Source organism: Buteo buteo, chromosome 13 (assembly GCF_964188355.1).
Source record: "Buteo buteo chromosome 13, bButBut1.hap1.1, whole genome shotgun sequence".
Taxonomy (NCBI): Eukaryota; Metazoa; Chordata; class Aves; order Accipitriformes; family Accipitridae; genus Buteo; species Buteo buteo.
In genome coordinates, this window is record NC_134183.1 from 37,148,431 (window position 1) to 37,168,392 (window position 19,962).

The 19,962-nt window shown below is 52.0% G+C and overlaps 1 protein-coding gene across 4 annotated transcripts in view; it reads left to right on the plus strand.

Annotated features, from left to right (window-relative positions):
* SEMA7A (semaphorin 7A (JohnMiltonHagen blood group)) overlaps positions 1 to 19,962 on the plus strand; it is a 32,066-nt gene that overhangs the window by 2,871 nt on the left and 9,233 nt on the right. For 2 of the 4 annotated variants that reach the window (XM_075045669.1, XM_075045670.1), the window contains exons 2-6: positions 2,287 to 2,505; positions 17,608 to 17,741; positions 18,669 to 18,719; positions 19,028 to 19,123; positions 19,538 to 19,622. In XM_075045669.1, coding sequence (XP_074901770.1) covers positions 2,394 to 2,505; positions 17,608 to 17,741; positions 18,669 to 18,719; positions 19,028 to 19,123; positions 19,538 to 19,622 — 478 coding nt within the window. In that variant the 5' untranslated portion in view covers positions 2,287 to 2,393. The remainder of the gene's footprint in view (positions 1 to 2,286; positions 2,506 to 17,607; positions 17,742 to 18,668; positions 18,720 to 19,027; positions 19,124 to 19,537; positions 19,623 to 19,962) is intronic. The other 2 variants (XM_075045667.1, XM_075045668.1) reach the window with 1 other exon arrangement.

The following is a 19,962-nucleotide window of genomic DNA, read 5'->3' on the forward strand; positions in this document are numbered from 1 at the left end:
TAACCAGCATTTTGGGTGAGATGCTCCTGTATACTTGTGTTACCAGCGTGTTCCACCATTGTCACTTTTTTCTCCTCTGCTGTGGGCTCCTTTGCTGGTGGGCTGTATGCAGAGATCTCGCACAGCTTTGTATTTAATTGATACAGACCAAGCTCTCTGCTGAGTCTCTTGCTTAGCAAAAGCAAAAGGTGCTATAGCATCATTCTGAATCCAGGACCACAATACAGGCATGTTCATGGGGTGGCTCAGCTCCTGGTCTAGCAGATGGAGTGGGATCTTAAGTGTTGAAGTAGAAAGAGCCCAGAGATGAATACTTCCAAAGTTCCTGGGGGAGTTTGAAGCTGAATGTTATACACAGGAGCATTGTATTTAGCTGCAGGTGGAAAAAAAACCTGAAAGCTAACCATGCAGAGTCCCCAGCTGTGTTAGGGCCAAGGAAAAGGGAAAAGCAAAGGATATACTGTTCTAATAAGGCAGAAACTCTCCTCATTCATCTCTGATCAGAACCCTTCTGTGTTTCCAGTTGGCAACTTTGTCAAGAGTGGGAGTTGGAAGCCAGTTTCCCAGCCCACCAGCTGTGTTGTGTCATAAAAGGCAAAGCAGATAATAATATATGCAACTTTCATGGTGTAGCCCAAATTTGGGGTGGATGCAAAATGCTAAGTGCCGATATTTATTAAGGAACCATCATGGTTTGCTTGTAAATCAACAGCCTAAGCCATACAATGTTTCTTTTTCACTCCTGACTGTGTGAAAGAGTCTTAATGAATAAGATGTTTCTCAGGAAGCCTTCTCTGCAAGAAAACAAGTGATAACAGGGTTTAGCACCTCTGGGATCAGTGGGGCAGGTAAAGAAATACAGATGCCTCTGGGGGGGAATGGGCAGTTGTTTTGAGGTGAGCAGGAATGCAAAACGGTTCAAGGCTGGTAATCACCGTGTCCAAAAGTGAAAAACCAGAATGATCTGTATGTTATCATAGTGTAATTACCCAAGCAGATATTTGACTAAAGAGAAAGATGAAACCCCATACTTAAGAGTTGGTGGGAAATTCCTGTGGGTCCTTAAAATTCACTTTCAGCTGGCTCATTAATTTTTTGCTTCCTCCAAAATGCCCCCCTTGCCCTGCCACTGTTCATCTCCTTCAGGAGCAAAGCGGTCCTGGGTCTAGCTTCAATACCAACTTTAAAGAGCGCAGCTGCATCTCTCATCCTTGTGAGTTCCCCGTGGGGCTCTCCTATTCTGGTCACGTCCGACCTCGCTTTCCTCGCACGTAATGCCCTGCTCTTCTCATTAACAAACCTCACAGCGCTTCACAAAGACCATCAGCCCTTCCTGGCCTCCTGACGGGGAATCGGGAGAATGGGGAGGTTTGGCAAAGCAAAGTGACTTTCCAAAGGTTGTGCCACAGCCCTGTGGCAGGCCAGCCCCCTGAGCGGGGTGTGCTCTGCATACAGTCCTTTCGGAGAACATTAGCATCACAAAAGTAAGGGCAGGATCTTAGGGAAGGGGAGTATTTCTTCACCCCAGCTCCTAGTGGATTTTTCTCCAAGTGGATGCACTCTAGGATGTCATTTGCTCCCACACTGGTGCCGGCATGCTCGCAAGCACCACGATGTGAGTTCGACTGGTCTGCTGTGTGTGTGGGGTGTGACACAGGTTAAGGGGCACAGCTGAGTCATCATCATGTCTCTGGTATTTGTCTCGTAGTCTTCCTGATTTGTGATGACAAATGAATTTTTGAGCAGTGTTTTATTTTCCTAGGAGTGGCCCTTTGCTATTGTCTTACTATAGCACTAGGGGGATAGAGGGCTGGCACACAAATGCTGCAGCCTTGCTGCATGCTCCTGATGGTAGAGCAGAATCTTCTATTAGTGAGCTGGTCCTCATATCTGACCATGGCTTTCTGACCTTGACATATCCTTTTATTTAAGCAACTGGGAGCAGCAATCCTTTGTTATCAGTCTCTGCACCCATCATCTGCTGTTGCTTCTTGTGAGTTCTTACACACACATACTTTTGTTCTTATTTCACTCGTATCAACCTTAATATTCCTCTTACAAGTCTCTGTGATAAGTTGATTGCGAGCCTTGGGCCACCTGCAGCTTTTCTCAAGAGCCTCAAAGGTGAACAAAGCCATCAGGCTCCCACCTTCCCCTTACAGAAGGAGGGAGAAAAAAGAAAGAAGGACCAAAACCCCCAGCAAAGCCTGCAGGTATGAACTGCTGAAAATCAGGTGCTAAATGAGAAGAGTCACTTTGGATTTTTTTTTTTTTTTTCAAACATAGTCCCGCCCTCTGCTTCAGTGATTGGATGCTGCCCACTCTTTTGTAAGGCAAGCGATGCAGCTGTCAGCCTCACAAGCTCATGATCTTTGCTCGCTGAATAAGTAGAAATGTGCAGGAGGTCGCCCGTTGCCCTCTTCGTGGCCCTGTGCGCCAGCCAGCTGGGCATGTGGGCAGCAGGGCGCTCCAAGGTGAACCCCAGGATCATCACAGCTCCACAAGGTAAGTCCCGGGCTGCAGTCAGCTGCAACCTTGAGATGCAGCAGCAGCAGCAGTGTCTGCAGCTGACAGCTACTCCCTGCACCGTGTATTTTCTACCTACGTCTTGTCTTTTGAGAAGAGTTGGTCTTTTTTTGTGTGGTTTGTTTCTTCGGGGAGACTTTTGGCTCTCATTAAAATGAGCTAAAACGCCTGTGATCTCGGGAAGGGGCTTCTGGCTTCTTGATTGCTTTTAATTGAATTCTTAGATCCGTGTTCTTGCCAAGTCCTTTCCTTTTTATATTCTAAAAAAATTTTCCTACAACCTGGGTATGTTAAAGGCTGTCAAAAAGCCCTGAAACAGGCACAGTTAACCATTTCCCCTAACTTGTAGGGGAGAAGTGTGTGAAGTGTGTTTGCATAATAGCTAATTTTCTTACTTATCTGATGTACTTACCCTGTTAGCTGCAAATGAGTTCTGTGAGTAAATATTTGCAGAAGATCTCTGTTCTCTGAGAAAATATATGTATGTCTGAAATGGCACGCAAGGACTTATAATCGGATCTGATTTTAGCAGAAACTGAACAAAGAAATGTTTTCAAGGAGCAAGCTTAAAGTACAGCCCAAGCTTCATGTGTTGAAAAGAGCAGACTAACGTTTACTGGTTTTATCATGTGTCTTCCAAGCTTTTTGATTAATACCCTCCAGGGAAGCTTTAACAAAAGACCTCGTCTTGTCCCTGGCGGTTCTGGTGTTTGGCTAAGCCGGCGGGTTCAGCCGAGCTGCGGATCTCATGCTGCTCTGCAGTACAACAGCTCCTCTGTGCTTCCTATTCGCCGACAACTTCAGAGGACATGAATTTCCCGTGGTTTATTCTGCGCCATCTGTTATTCTTCTGCCGTTATTTATTATGCCCTTCTTCTTCAGGCCCATCGCTGCCTGCGGATGAAGGGCTAGGAGCAGAGGAAAGGGTGGTGGGTGGGTGGCTCGAAGGTGGCCTCTGCCTGCTGTGTCCGTCACACAAAGGGGAGAGACACCGGCAGGGAGGGCATCAAAAGATTACTCCTAGTATTGCGTCGTTTGTTTTATCTCCTGGCAAACGAAGTGGCTCAGAAAAGGGGATGCAAGCAGGGGAGAAGGCACAGAGCCTGAGACTGAACAGAGGATGGGGGTCACACATTTCTCCATAGACGTTTCCCCTGCCCCGCTTGGGGTGGGAAGTAAATTGCTGTGGTCTGGTGTGGTTGGAAATGCCTGTCCTGGAGTAAAACTGTGCTGAGGGGGAAGAGAGAGCTCATGTGGTTGATTTCCACCTGTCTCTGTGCTTGGCACGCACATGCGGTATGGTCATTTGGGCTTTCCCTGCATCTGTGTCAGAGGGTGGCTTTACTGGCATTGAACACAGTAAGGATCTGTCACTGAGAAACACTGAAGCCTATTAGTGTTAGGACACTTCCCTGCAAAGGGATCAGCTTGTGCTTATCTGTTTGTCTCTTTTTTTTTTTTTTTCTTTTTTGAGAGCTTAGCTGGGACAGAGGCCAAGAGGGATTTCAATTGGGGAGGTAGCAGAGGTAGCTGTGTGGCACACTTCATTAAGAGTCAGTCCCGTGTCCTATTTAACAGAGTGCATTTTGTTCAGCATAACATCTATCATTTAGGAAGTGAGTCTGTGGGTGAGGAGGAGGGTGGAGAAGGAGGCTCTAGGCGAGGGTGAAGAAATGGGACAGGGGCAAAGAGGATGCGGTGGGTGACAGGGAGTCTTCTTTAACTTCCCCAGTGCTCCAGACACAGTGAAAGGCAAGCACAGCATCTTTAGTAAAACCTGCAGGTCAGCATACTGCTGCTCTTTGCATCCACTTATAGAGGCTTGTCCCTCGCAATGAGGGTGACACTGTTGCAGGGCTCGGTTTGCAGCTCAAGCCCTGGTCCTGGAGGCTGGGAGCTGGATGGAGAAGAGCAGCAGTCCGGGACGTTTGTGTGGGTGTTCACGCCGGGGCTGTGCCTCGTGTGCTGCATTTGCAGTGGTGCAGCGCTGGCCTCAGCCCTGGGCTCTGCAGGAGCTGGCAGCTCTTCACATAATTAAATTTCTTACATGCCACAGCCCATCACTAGCACCAGGTACAGCAGCCTCAGCAAAGACACCTCAAGATGTTACAGCCCTGTGAGTGAAGGTAGAGATTCCTGGTGCTGGCCAGAGCCCAGCCCTCTCCAGGAGGGAAGAGTACGTGTGCGGGATCCCTCCCTGGGCTGCAGTGCTGGGGGAGAGGAGGAAATTGGTGCTGGGGAAAGCTGCAGCTGCCCTTCCATGTCTCAGGCTTGCTCCCCTTGCCAGCACCCTGCCAGACCCAGGAAGAGAGCCCTGGGCTCAGTGCAGGTAGCCTCAACTACTCAGCTGTTTTGCCCTGCGGTCCTTTGGTGTCTGGTTTCATAGCAAGAAATAGGTGAGAGGACATTGCGAACTGGGAAAAAAATGTGGCTGAGCTTAGGTAGCACAATCCTGAGCTCAGATATGAAGACAAAGAAACAGAGTCAGCCTGCCTTGGTGCTTGGAGCTCCTGGATTTAAGTAATTTCAACAGTCCTGGGGACTTGGACTTGCGGTGGTGGGTGGCTGGAGCACTGTGTTCTGCAGATCTGCCTTTCTATGAATGCAGTGTGTATAAAGCCAGCCCTGAGGCCTCAGCTGCTGTTCTGCCTTTATTTTGCCTCCCTGATGCCACAGCACAGTGCAGGAGGAGGTGAGGAAGGGGCATGCTTTCTCCAAAGGTCACCCCAGCTTCTGCACATGCATGCCACCGAAGGCAGGGTGAGGGATTGCTGGAGCTGTCCCAGCAGCCGGCACAGGTGGCTGGCTGGCTTTTAGGTCCAGCTGGGTAAGCAGTTATTTGAAAGCATGTCTGACTCTGGCAGGGTTTCTTCTTCTTAGGGGGAAGACGCTCAGAGCAAAGGGTTGAGGTCAGCTCCAGGCCACTGATCATATCTAAAGTGCCTACGATCCTTTTTACTGACAAGGACTTTGCCCTGCTTCCCCTTTGCAGCTGACCCAGCACACAGATGGGTCAGATCTTCTGGCTATTACCCTCCCCAGTGTTCTAATGAAGGAAGATTGTAAATGGCAAGTTCCCTATCTGTTGAGATTTGCAGAGTGGGAGTAAGTTCGGCCTTAGCAGCCTGGGCTGGCGCAGAAGCAAGTTCTTCAACCTTGCACACTGTGTTCTTGCTTATCTTCCCTTTTATTTCCATCCTCTCCCTGCCTCCATGTATTTTTCTAACCAAACGCTGACCAGCTGGGCTTTGCTTTGAAAAAGGTGCATTCACAACCCATACTGAGCTTTTGCTTGTCAGCACAGATACTGTGTTTACTCTTCTGATCCATCTGCAGAGATGGAGACCGCTGTGTCCTGGGGCTGGGCAGAGCCATCCGGGTGACAGAGAGGGCAGACACAGCCCCTCCATACAGAGCGGGAGGGTGGCATCCCAGGCTGACTGTCTCATGACCGGAAAGTCACCGAGCATCGGGAGAGCAGAGGAGCGCAGTGAGGACAGCAAGGAGCCTGAGGGCTGGCTCAGGCTGCTATCGCCTGGGGCCTTTGGTGCAGCACAGGAATAATTTTTAGCTACCGCCATGCTTAAGATTGTCTTGTCCCTCCCCACGTGTGTAGGTCTGAGACAAACGCACAGCCCCTCTCTGGTTGCTTGCTGCATTTACGCCTTGGGGTAGGATGGGGTCTGACAGTTTAGTTATTCCCCTCTTATTAACAGGTGAGGCTGGAAGCTGGAGGGGGACAGGTTCTGAGCTGGTGTGTAGCTCACAGGAGTTAAGCAGGTCCCACGGGGGAAAAGAAAGATTATACACTTGACCCTTGGCTGCCTTGACTGGGTAAACTGGCTCTAGCCTGCCCTGGGTCACAGGAGGGGCGTTGAAATGGCAGTTCCTGGAAACTGCCCACGCTGCCCATAGTAGCTCCTGGGCTTTGCCAAGCTCAGCCACCTCTCCTTGCCCTGGGAAAATTGTGCCAGCAAGCATCTGAGTGCTGTAGGAGCTATTCTAGGAGCTCTTCAAGCCCACTGCTGTAATGGTGCTGCGTTCAGCTAGCAAAGGAAGAGAGCTGATCAGAGATGAGGCTGAACTCATACTGATGGGGAGTGCTGGCAAAAATGAGAGATTGTGGTGCTAGCACCAGCTTTTAATCCTCAGTGACAGCGGCACTGTTTTCTCAGGAGCCATGGTCCCATGGGTGTGAAACATCTTTGTAGGACGGTTTCACATGAAGCTCTCAGAGCATCAACATTTCCAGGAGAAAGCTTCTCACTTTCCCAGCAATGCAATTTTCTGCAGAAGGCTCATTTTCACAGGGTGGGTGATGCTGGTATCATAAAATGTTGGTTGAAAATATTTTTTGCTCTGCGCAGATTGAAAAAGAAAAACCAAACAAACCAAGTGAGTGAATCACAACCACCTCCTCTTGCAAGAGCGTGACACAAAAACAACAGGCATGGGCAAACTAATAAAAGTTGTGGCTGCTGAACTGAAATGCTTAGGGCTGGGAAAGACTGCCAGATGCAAGTTGCTGACCCACTGCCCAGCTCTGTGCCAGCCCTCGGGCTGATTCAGGGTCAGAATTGCAGAAAATTGGCCCAGGGAGGTATCCTGTAGTTGATGTAGTCAGGCTCGGTGCCTTAAAGCAGGACAAACTAAATCTCAGCCTGAGTACTTGAGTACAAACTAAATCTAAGTACTGACTACAAGATGCTTTTTAAAGAAGCTTGTATCCGGAAAAAGGGCTGGAAGGTGAGTTAGAAGGAAGAAATTGCTTGTTTTGCAGCCAGCTCTCTCCTGTTGAGCTACATCCTATGGTGTGTGGCTATTTCTGGTTGTTCCAAGAATAGGACTTGTTCCTTCTGTTGGGCACTCTATTCTTTTCAATCCCAGCTCCAGCCAGTGTAGTAGGCTGTGTCTAACTGTGTCTGGTGTGACAGAGAAGTGCTGTAAGAGTTCCACAGGAGCTGGATGCAGAAGCATCTCCTACCATCTCTACTAATTTCAGAGCACTTTAAGTCTGGAGCAACAGGCTTTGTATAATAAACCTAATGTTGCCCTTAATGATAGCTCTAGTGCTGAAACTATTCAGTCCCCAGTTTGAGCCCTGTTGACTGGTGTCAGCATCCTCCTGCAGTGATGACTCCACATCTAATTACCCACTTGGGTTAAGTTATTCTCCTTCATCAGGCATGTGTGTACTGGGAGGGAGAGGGCAGTACAAGTTTAAGGAGCTGTAGGAGTTTCCTTGGGGAACACATGGACAGTCCAGGCAGACACCTGCCCTTGGTCTGCTCACAACAACCGTGGCCATGGGTTTGCTCCTATCTTGGATAATGCGAGTTTTGGAAAGTCTTATCTGAGCGTCTGGTTTCAAACGACTGACTGTAATGCGGCGGTTTGGCTTTCCAAGTCTGAGTAATGCGGTGCTGCAGCCAAAGATGGACGAGAGAAGAATGGATATTGTGTGTTCCTGCTGCTGGTGGGGGTCAAGCGGGCAGAATGGGGATGCTAGGAAGGTCTGCGTGGCTTTCCCTGGCACAAACCAAGAAGGCTGTGGGGCCGAGACCTAGCTGATATTCATTGCAGGGGTGGGAAGCCTACAGCAGCTGGTAGGAGGGCTGCAAAAAGCATGACGGGGCCCTTCCCAATCTAGTGAGGAAGTCCCTTTGCTGCATGCATTATCTCATCTTTTTCTATAGGGAGCTTAAACTTCATCCTCGGTGCAGAGCCAGAGATCTTTCTTCCCACCTTTAAACCTCTGCAGGTTCCGCGGGGGGACTGCACAGGTCCTCTTACCCTGTGTCTACCCTAGCCTCCCCTGGGCTGGGAGGAAAGGGCATGTGCTCGAGAGGGTTTCTCAGCTGCCCTGCCCTAACCAGCAGCAGGGAGGTAGGAGATGGCTGCCAATTAAGCTAAAAGGTAAAGCGGCTGTTTTGCTGGTGGATGCTCATAGAGGTGCTCGGGGCAATTTTTATCCTGGAAGGCTTTTTATGATAAATCAGTCTCTGGAAACTGATCTTCCTAGTGGGAGGGGCAGCCGTGCTCTCCAGATAGCAGCTCTCCTGCTAAAACCATCCTTTGTTGTTCTGTCGTTGTTCCAGTGACCGTATAATAAAATACCATAATCACAGGCCAAAGTTCCCCAGCTTCCAGCAGGAACACGGCACAGCTCAGGACTGTCATTACAGAGAACGGCTTTTGGAAAGTAACAAAACCTGGCTCTAAATTTAGCACCTGCAATCCGTAGGGTGCAGCAAGCAGCTTGGCTTCGGGGCTGGTAGGGAAAAATGTACCTGCTAGATGACAAGCTGCACCCGTGAAATCAAAGGCTCTGGACTCATCTTGCAGTGGCACAGGCTTCAGTGCTGCATAATTTTGGGGGGGTGAGCATGCAGAGGGGGCCAGAAGATATTGGTAATGCGTTAGCGTGCGTAGAAAACATTGCCATGCCTGTCATGTAGTCATTTTGTCTTTAAAAAGGAGAAATCTCTTTCCCAGAGCATGAAGCACTCTGGTTTGAGCCTTCAGAGGGTAAGCAGGGCCCTACAGTGCTGCCCATGTTCACGAAGCTCTGCCTGATGGCAGAGGCTTTGAATTCAAGACTTGTTCCTTCCTGGCTGCAGGTTAGGGGTCTCTTTTGTTGCTTGCTGAGTGGGTATTTGGGACCGCTGCCGGCTCTGGCTCTGGCTCCGGCTTGGAGGCCCCTCGCAAAGGAGATATAGGCTGCATAGCTCTCAGAAGAGCTTTTGAGCAGGCATGCCCATGCCCAGCAGCTGGGTTACCAAACCAAGAGGTTTTTTTCTCTTTCTTCCTGCCCTAGCTCACCCCTGCGCTGAATACTGCTGCCTGCTGCCAAGACGCTCCAGAGCTTACCAGAAATAGAGTGGAAATCATTAATGCGCCAGAATATTTGCCTTCTGTAGTGTAACTCTAAAAAAGCATATTTGTCTAGTTAGAGTGTACTCTGTGAGCTTGAGCCTTTCTGCTGCGCTAGTGCAGCCCTCCTGGGCATTTGGATTGCGCACAGACTGAGAGCTTTTGTAGGATATATCCCCGATAACGTGGGCTGGGTTGTTTCCTCCACTCTGGAGCATTTTCTATTGATGGCAGGGATCTCTTGAGGGCAGCAGAAAGCAGACGCACGAGCCCCCCATGATTGTAGGGTCTTTAGGAGCAGCTGGGGAAGAAGCCAAAGAAAAGGCAAGCAGCTTCATATAGTGGCAGCCAGGAACGTAGCTTGGACAAGGGTGAAAAAGTCCCATTGCAAAGAGGATGAAGATGTTACCGATAGATCCATGGCTTTCCTCCTTCCATTGGAGGGGTGCTTAGAGGGAGTCGGAAGCAGTTGGGGAGGGGTATAAGAAGATAGCGTGAGGTTTCTTGGCTTGTCTCCAAACTGTCTTCAGGGAGAGACAGGATGAGAAATACCAAACTGATTAAACCCGTTGCTCTGACTTGCTGCGAGTTTAAAATAAGAAAGAGGAGTGAAATGTGGAAGGCAGTCAGGTCTGGGTTTGAGTAATGTGGGCTTCCCAGCTGTACGTCTCCCCTCTGTGCTTTCACACCTCTTCTGGGTTTCCCACAAGTGCATGGATGCCTGTGCAAGGGCTTAGGGCTACACATCCCCCCCCGATGCTCTCCAGCCTCCTGCAGGTTGCCCGTGCTGCCCAATGCTGGGGCTAACTGGTTCTCCACATGAAGGACAATGGTCACAAATGGAAAATGAAAAGGAGAGCAGCACGCAGCCCAAGCCCTCACTCTCAGCTGTGCTGCTTTCGGGAACCAAACCGCAGTATTTCCTACAGGATGGAGGGCATGGGAAAATTGCAGTCAGGGCTTTTACCTGCCCTGGGCTGATGAAAGCACTTTGCCTTTCCTGGGAAACCATTTTACTTTATCCTTTCTGGGCACGCACGTGCTCTTGGGATGCATCTGTGGGAGTGTCTGGCTAAAGCAAAGGCAGCTGCTCTGACCTCAGTGTTGCTGCCCTACCTGGCCAGTGCCCTTCCTGCCCTACTGGGAGAGGCTGCATTGGTTATGGAATACGTAGGAGATGACTGATGCCTGTGCCAGCCTTGTTTTGATCCATTTTCCAGACCCTGCCCTTTGTAGAGCTGCTGGTCACAGTCGGTGACTGCTCTTGGACTCTGGCAGTTAGCGCTAGAAATGAGCATACGTGTGTTTCGTCAGTGGTTTTTCTGCTTGCGCTGTGTGCTCGGGGCAAGAAGAGAGGAGATTTAAGCAGCGTGGCTGCTGTGTAAGGCTCTCTTGGGGGGCATGGGCACGGGCACGAGGCGAGGGTCCCCCCATGGCAGGGAGCTGTGTGGCCCCTAGGAGAGCACAGAGAGCTTTAAGGAGCAGGAAATGCATGCCTGCGTCTGGTCCCGCTTCAGCAAGAGACATTTTTAGCACTCTTTGTGGTTGCTTGGTTTCCGCTGCTGCTCCCCCCGTGCCTTTTGGCCTGTGGCAGACTGATACTACAGAGGAGTTTTGGGGGGTGCCTGCAAGCATCCTGAAAAGAAGGCAGGGGAGAGGGGAGACTGGGAAGGGAAGGCAGGCAGCACAAACCCCTTCTGAGACGTGCCACCCACCGGACTGATGGGCACCAGCTCATAGCCATTCTCCCAGTCTGCCACGTTGTGCCAAGCTGAATAGATAGGGCACAGGGAGGGAGTGAAAGGGTGGCAAGGATGATATTTGGCCCTGGGAGGGCTCTGGAGGGAGCTCTTAGGGCCCCAGGATAGAAATCTATAGGGAATGGGGTAGTATTGGTTCTGTTCTTTTTATTTTGCTTTCTTTGAGAAATGACTCATGCTGGAGCGTAGCTTGAACTGAAACGGTGTGGGGCTGCCCCCCACACCGAGTGATGTTCCCTGAGGGATGATCCTTCAGCCTATGCCTCTGCTTCCCCGGCGCTGAGTGGTGGCTGTAAGGATCCCGGCTCCCAGGGGTGCAGCTAAATCCCTCAGCAGTGTGCTGGTGGCATAAGCCAGGGAGAGGAGGGAATGATGGGCCAGGCTTTTTTGTGAGCGATGAGAAGGAAGTGGTTTCCCACATTGTATTGCCTTTTCACCCCTTTCTCAGAAACCCCTCCTGCAAAAGCTTATCATTTTCCATGAGGCGTGTTGGCTGGTGGTGTGTTGGGGACCCTGTGTTTTACAGCCCTTCAATTACTCTGTGGCAGGTCAGAGCAAACCCTTCCTAGATGTCCCTCCTGGGTCATGACAAATTGTTCCTATAACCCCTGCCCCTCCCTGCCCTGTTTCTGCAGGATCTACCAGGTCCCAGAAGCCTGTCAGACTGCTCAAGGTGTCCATCCCCTGGGAGGGGATGGCTGGCGGGTGAGCGGGGCTCTGGGAGCACTTTCCTGGGCCGACTGTGGTTTCCTTGTGTCATATTGCTCCCTTCGGGCAAAATCATGGGGGAAAGAAAACCTAGCTGCTTGGTGAGCACAGCAGCTCCCCGTAGGCATACTTCTTCCTTCCAGAATGTCTCAACTTGGGAATTTATAGATCATCTAAAAAAAAAAAAAAAAAAAAATCCCACAGCTTGGCTTCTTGCCAGCATCTGTGGCAGAGCTGGGGAGACAGACGGCGCATGGCGCTTGGATGGGAGCAATGTGGTTCGGTCCAGTCCTTCTCCCAGGGATAGAGGGGACCCATGGCAGCCCTGTGGGGTGTCTCCAGCCCTCTGGGATGGGTGCTTTGACTCCCCATGCTCCCCTTGGAGGGGACTGTCTGCTGGTGGGGCTCCTGGGACTGATATCTGGCCAAGCAGGTAGGAAATGCAGGGATCACCCTCCCGGTCTCACCTGGGGGAGTAGTGAAACTGAAATTGAACTGCAGAGTGGTGTCAGAGCTGGGACTGAGAGTCCTCACCCCAAAGTGGGTGACTAAGGCAGTGGTCCCAAATCACATTCCCAGCCCTTAAAGGAAAGCAGTCAATCTGCCCATGTTGGGCTGCTTGTCATGCATCCTGCATGTGCTGGGGAAGTGGGAGTGGAAGTGGGATCAATGTCATCGAGTCAAGACGGCTCTCATATTCCCAAAAGCGGGGTGGTGTGCAGGAGACCGGAGCACACAGTCAGCCCTGACTCACAGCCGGGCCTGCATTGCTGGGGGATGAGGGCTTTTGGCACAGGTGTAGGGGACAAGACCCAGGGGACCCACCTGCATTGCTGGTCTGTGGGTCAGCACCGAGAAGGCAGCTTTTCCTTCTGCCATCGGAGCCAATCGCAGTCGGGTTCCGGCAGCAATGTGCCACTATCAAGGTCATAGTCTATTCAAGAGAAGGAAGAAATAAAAACTGGGAAATGACAAATTGTTTGGAGAGTGAGTGAACCAGGAAAGGATCCAACCAGTGCCGTGATTCAGGCAGGAGTGTGCTCACTGTCAGACCTACAGGCAGCAGAGCAGGTGGCAGTGGCATCAGCGTCATGCCGGGGGGGATAGGATGCGTGACGGTGACGACTGACAGTGTTATAACGTGTTATAGTGAGAAGAGTTCCTGGGGCTGCTGGGTGGATTGCCTGGGCGTCGGGGAGCGTGGCGGTGCCAGAGACTTGGCTGTGTTTGCCGTGGTGGCGAGTTTCAGCGCTGCACAAGTTTAAATCCCGTTTAGCAAGTGACCCAGCCCTGTCCCCCCATCGTATGGCAGCAGCAGGAGTTTGGGAGAACACAGGCAGCTTAGCTAAAGGAACTTCCCCCGCTCAGGGCAGCACAGATGCCTTGGTGTGGAGCGGGTAATGCCGGGGAGCAGATGAACCCCATACCCTGCCTGGTTTCCCCTCTTCATATTCCAAAGGGGGTCCCACTTAACAAGCATCTTATAAGCAGCAGATAAAGGATCTGCCTCTCGTCTGCATCAGTGCTCCTCCCAAGAAGCAGCAGGTTCTTATCTCATCCTTCCCTTTTCATTTTTCCTAAGCTTTATTTCAGTTCCTTGTTTTAAAAGTGCTGGCGCCAGAGCAGATTCACCTCCATTTTAGGGAGACGTAGTCCTCCCCCAGCATCAGTGAATTGTAGACACACAAAGACTCACCCACTACCGGTGCTGGGAGCTGTGCAAGCCAGTGACTAAGCTGAGTGTCTGGGATGCTGGAGCCAGCTGCCAGACCGGGGAATGGTGGAGTGTGGAGGGGAGAAGGACAGCCGTAGCTGAGTCAGCCCTCCAGCCAGGATGAGAGCTGGGTTGTTGAGTTTGCTTGCAATGAGGCTGCACGCCCACGCTGCTTCTCTAGTTGTACATCTGTTCTGGAGGTGAGGAACACGCTCCCCCCCTGCACAAAGCTCTGGGATGCTCTGGGAGCCCAACCTTGCTGTGGTGCTGCGGAGGGCCAGGCTCTGCCCAGGCTCTTGGTGCCTTTTTGAAGGGGCTCCTGGACCCAAAGGGAGCCAGAGAACCCTTCAGTGTGTCATTAAATCTGGATTTGCCCAAGCCATGTCTAGGGAGGCAGGCCCATTTCACCCTATCAGGTGGGAAGCAGGATTGCTCTGTTATCTGTGTTGCTCTGTGTGTTTAGGATGGGTCCCCTCGCCTTCATCTCATCCAAAGTGTGTCCTTCTTCATTTCCCTCCTCCTTTGTTACCTTATGCTGCAGGCATCCTTCCAAAATGCACCGGGCTCCCTCCTTTTCCCCATTTAATATTATTCTTCTTCTTCAATCTGGTCTAGTACTGTCCATCTCGCCTGCAAAGCACAAAGCCGCTCTTTCTCCCATTCATTCCTCTGGACTGGGGTTAGCATTTCAATTGACAATTGTGCCATTGATTTGCGCCCTGACGGTGGGGTTTGCAGTAAATGCCAGGCAAAGGGACTCAGCGGGGTTAGCGAGGCACTGGAAATGAGCCCTGTGTCTTCTGAAGCTCCGGACTCAATTTCGGAGGGAGGGTGGTGGCAGGGTCATGCCTTCCTCCTTCCAGGGTGGCGAGCCTTTCTTTGCAGTGTCAAAAGCAGCCTTGGGCTTGCTAGGAGAGGCATGTCCCCTTCTTTGGGGCCATAGTGTGGGCCATTAGATGCCCTCTGCCTTTTCATCTCCAGTTCTTGATGCCATTTATACCCCAGTCTGGGGGTGCAGGGTTGCTCCCCCTGATCCTGCCAGGTGAGAAGCAGAGGTGAAGGGGATCAAACCATTTGCCTAAGCCGAGCTGTTTAAGGCAGAGCAGGGGCTGAAGGCTAGCTTTGCAGGTCAGCTGGAGGGCTGATGAGGCAGAGGGACCCCAGCACCTGCTTGTGGAAACACCTTTAAAAGGCTCCCGTCCAGTTCAAGTTAAATCAGTGCTGGAGCCGCCAACACGCTTCTGGGCCCTGGCTAGCAGAGCTGTTTACTCTCAGCTTAGTGATTCAGTGCAGTCCCTGGGGAGCAGTAGGATAAATAATACGTTGGCGCCAACCAAATTATTGTTTTGGGCTTGTTTCTGGCTGTTTGGAGAGAAGTGTGTCCTTGCAGGTTGGCACAGTTCTCAGAGCTGAGCTTAAGAAAGAAGCAGTGTTGTGAAAATAAAACTCAAAATGAAACCAAAGGTAATGGGATCACATGGGGCTGAAGTGTGCAAAAGAGTGAGGTGGAGAAAGAGGAGTGGGGAAGTGTATATTTTCCCAGATTAGCAGCAAGTTTAGGGGCTGGGCTGGAGGTTTGAAAACGAGAGCAAAGTTTGCTAAGTCCGATCAGACCTGCTTGTGGCGTGTCGGTGATGGGTTGTGCTGGCAGTGGTAGTTGGATGGGGTAGAAGGGCTTTAGGGGCTCCCGTGTGTGGGGGCTGTTGCCTGCCTGCTCTGCAGGTTGGGCCAAGAGGGGGATTTTGAGCACTGCTGGGAAGGGGGCTGGTGAAAAGGTGATTAGTCCTCTCCTCCCCAGCAAGCATAGCCTGAATCTGTGGCTGGTGTGGTGCCCAGGCTAGCTGGCGTGCCCAGCTGGCTTCCCGCTTGTAGGGCTACTTAGGCAAATGAGTTGCATAGTCACTCGGAAGAGACTCGATGCCAGCTTCTCCAACAGGCAAAGTACGTGCTCAGGGAGGGGACGGGGAGCGGGCAGGGACTGTTATCCACCTGGGCTTTCCTGGCTGTGGGGTCCTGTCTGCTGAATCCCCCTCTGCTGCCGGGCAGCCCCATGGCCTCTGTCCCGCAGTACAGGGGAAGGGCAGCCCAGAGGTGCTGCGTTAGCAAGAAGCTGCGGGCTGGAGGGCACAGATGGTTTCTGTACTGTGGCACACCTTCACCCTCTCTCTTTGTGGCTGAGGTGCCCTTGTGAAATGGTGGCCCGTGGGTCTGGCGGGGTTTCCCGTCACAAGGTGGTGGCTGGCAATATCCGCTGTTAGCCAAGCCGGGGATGGGAAAGCCTTGCTGGCTGGGTGCAGTTTAACCCCACAGGGATTAGAGACCACGAGGAGGTATGACCAGCTCTATGGAGAGGAAAGCCGTAAATCAAGCAGGCATTCAGCAGCCCCAGTGACCTCTAACAAGCATTTTTTACTTTTGGCTCTGTGGAGCCTTGGCAGGACCCCTGCGTGGCTTGCTTCGGGCAGAAGGGAAGTGCTGGACTGTGCAAAGATTGTCCTTTGCCCGTCCTGCCAAGTGCCCCTATAAATAGAGAGGGACACGTGCCACTGATTAATTGCCTGTCTGTGCAGGCAGCCAGCTCCCGAGGCAGACACAGCCTTTGTCTGTCTGCTGGGAGCAGCAGCACTTGCCAGGAGAGGGGCCCCCTCTTCTCTGGAAAAGGGAAAAGAGGGAGAGATGAAAACGGAGTGCCCTGTCTCGCTAAGCAGAGGTCAGTCCTGATCGGAGACTTTCCCCCCTCGGAGGAGCAATCCCTCTCACGTCATTGCTGCAGATGACGGTGGGGGACAGGGTAGCCTACGGCAGTGCACATGTGCCACGTGCATTGCACCCTGCTGCAGAGCTGGGCCCCGGCATGGCTGCTCAAAGCTGCCCAGATGTGGCCGGACCATCCCAGAGAGGGATGCAGGACCAGCGGGCCCCATCGAGAGACAGCAAAAGCCCCAAGGGAGAAGGTTCACAACTGCGCTGCCCTGCAGGGCCAGCCTCCCGCACCGCAGCTGGCAAGACAGAGGCGAAGGGAGGATGTTTTTAGGAAAGAGGAGCTGGAAAAGCCAGAAGGTGAGAGAGAGGAGGACGGGCAGTTCTTCCTCCCAGCTGGACCTGGAAAGCTTCCCATCTGCAGCAACCGGTTGTGACACAGGTCCTAGGTCTTGCAGTTCACTTCTTGTTCACGTCTGGGGCGTGTAGCCCATGAGTTGTGGTTTTGTTTGCACCCTTCCCCTGTCGCATGTGGGCTCTGACCTGGGGGCTCCAAACCTTGTCCATCCCTCCTGGCCTTTGCAGGGAGGATGCTGACAGTGCAGCTGGAGGCCGGTGGGGAGGGGTGTGATGCTGGGCTGTGGCTGGGAGGAGATGATCTACCCCATGGGCATGGGGAGGTTGACCCACAGCTGCAAGGCAGCACAGCAGCTCCTGTCCCGTTCAGCCAGATAAGAACTCACAGCTCCAATTAAGCTTGTGCAAGGTCCCAAAGCAGGGCACAAAAAGCTGCAGGCGTGTCAAATGCGAGAGGGTGTGGGAGCTAAATCTATGAGGCAGTTGCCTGGAGTGGTTGTCAGAGGAGGGCCAGAGAGGGGAGGGAGCTCTTCATCTCAAAGCTGGCAGGCAGGAGGCACTTGGCCATTAGAGCAGGTGGGATGGCAGCGCTCACTTGCCTGCTGCAGAGCCAGTTCTAAGTCACTTTGAGCTTCTGCTCTCCTACAAGAGCTCCTGCAGCAAAGTTTCCCTTCCTCCTCCACCACCACCAGCCCTGCAGGGGCCAGGCGGGGCCATGCCATTGTGCAGCTCCCCTGTCCCCTGGGGCCAAGGGGACAATAGCTCTGCTCTGAGCCTGGGAGCTGCGTTTCCCTGGCTGCCTGGCGCTGGGCCAGCCATCCCAGAGGGCCCTTAGCCCCGAGTCCTTGTTTTTCTCATCACTCGCACGTAGAACATTGAAAGGGAGTTGATCAGCCTGAGCTGGCTGCGGGTACTCTCTGCAGTCTGCTTCAGTTCCCCTGACGAGTGTCTCCTCTGTGCTGTTTCTAGGTGCAAAAGAGTATGTATTTCCCAGGAGTGAGAAGTACCCAGTCTTCTATCATAATCAGAACAGCTCAGCCATCTATGTTGGCGGAGAAGGAAAGCTTTATTACTACGACTTTGCAACCTATGAGAACCACACGGTAAGGATGCTCTGCTAACAAGTTTACCTTTGGAGCCCTAAAAGAAAGTGTCCAGCATTCGTCTCTCAGCCCAAACGCTAGATACCTTGCTCAGTGTCTTTGCCAGAAGCAAAGTCAGGCCTAGAATGGTCTGGACTCTGCCCAGCCTGCCTCATCCATCTGGGAAGCTGCAATGATAGTATGATGAATGGCTGCAGCAAGGGGGAAGTCTATAGTAGCTGTGGGTGTGTTTTTCCCAGGCTGTGATCCTCCTAAGGTCTTTGCTGCCCCAGAGGGAGGATTTTTCCAGTGAGGGACCCTTTCTTTAGTGTGAGAGGGGTTGCTGAGAGTCATGTCACTGGGGAGAAGCTAAGCTCCCATCTCTTTCTGTTGTTGGAGCCCAGGCTGCTTTTCCTCAAAAGCAGGAGGTTCTGGATCAGCTGGGCACTGAGTAAATACAGCAGGAAAACCCTCCAGTTGGCTTTCTCATGATCCCTTCTTGTCCTTCTCAAATAAGCCAGTTCCTGAAGTTTGGGCTCAGATACGTCCCTTCTTGGTCCCAGGAACAGTGGGGTTCAAGTGTCCCAGCCCTCAGACACCATCACCCACTATTGAACACCCATTCCCTGCAATGACAGATCCTTTCCCAAAATCCTTTGGAGAGCAGCCCAGGCTGGCTGCCAGTCATGCCTGCCGCTTTGGCCCTGCATCCCCACTTCTCCCCATCACCCTGAGGTCCTGAGAGATCCAGCCCAGCCTCCCCAAGGGTTTTCAAATGCTGAGGCAGGGAAAAGGGCTGCGTTGCAGTGTTCAATGACCTTCTCGCCAATGTGCTTGCTTTGCTTCTTGTGAAGAGAGTGACTAGCACGTAGTGCATGGGGCCGAGCCCAAGTCAGCTGGCTTTTAAAGTGAAGGAATTAAAGCATATCTCTTTCTTTTTTATCCTAGGAAGACTTCCCAGTGAAAAATGAAGGACAGTGCATGATGCCTGGGAGTTTGGTAGGTCCTACCTGTGATGGAATAGCATGTGGAACAGCTGGATGGGTGAGGGTTGGAGGACTTGGGTTGAAGGACTGCTGGGGAAGGAACTGTGTATGCTCCTCACGTGCTGTCTTTGGGTGAAGACCTCCAGTACCTGTGGAGCAGGAGATCAGATGAGATGATACTAGTTTCCTTCTCTGGTTTTAAGACCCATGAAAAAACTAGGAAGCCATACAGCAGTGTGCTTGGTAGTGCTGTGGGCTTGGAGCTGTGGGGTTGTGCTCTGCCGTTCGCAGCTGCTCACGCTCCTCTTCTTTCTCTTGCAGGAGGACAATAAAAATTACCTCACGTTAGTGGAGAAGTATGGAGATGGGATGTTAGTGTGTGGGACTGGTGCCTGCGCTCCTACCTGTTGGAACTTGGTATGCTGTGGCCACCTGTCATGGGACCAGAGCAAAGCACTTGCTGTTTTGTTTTGTGCTGTCTCCATCTGTAAAACAGTGCCCTGATCCCCACTCCTTCTCAGAGTGCTCTGAAATGCCCAAATGCCAACTCCCTCAAGGAGCTTATGGTGACAGCATGGGACAGCCTGCATGAGCAGAGGTCTGCGCATGCCTCGTCCGTGCTCACTTGTCATAGTCCCTCTCCGCTCACCTCCTGTCTGCAGCAGGAGCTCTGCCTGGCCTATTTGACGATGGGCTGCATCCTTCCCTCCTTTGGGCTGTGTCAGCCAAGGAGAGCTGCTTTCCTTCTGCCCCAGGGGTAGATGTGGGCACCTGGCTCTCCTGCTTTCCCTGAACTGATCACACTTAGGGACCATTTCTGTCCTTACCCAGACGCAGAGAAAGGAGCGCACTTCATGGGATGGGAGAGGTATTGCTCCTTTCACCCCTGACTCGAATACCCTCGTTGTTGTTGATGGTAAGTCTGGCTGCTCGCATATTTTCAGTCATAGTGCTGTGCAGGAAGGCTGGGCTCTCTAACAAAAAGGGGCACCCTGAGGCTGCTCCAAGGGCTTTGTCCCTCTATTCTAGTTGGCAACTGGCCTTAGCACTTCTTGCTTTTGCCTCATCGTAATCCACATCCTTCTAGGGCAGCGCATGGCATAAAGTTTATTCCTATCCAGGGTATGAGGGTTGAGTCTCTGTGCGGAAGGGTAGAATGCAATGGAGACAGTGGGGCAGGAGAGTCCTGCAGTAACTCCACTGCTCTGGGCCTGGCAGAGGAACAGAGGAGGATCCTTCCCAGAGGCAGAGCAAGA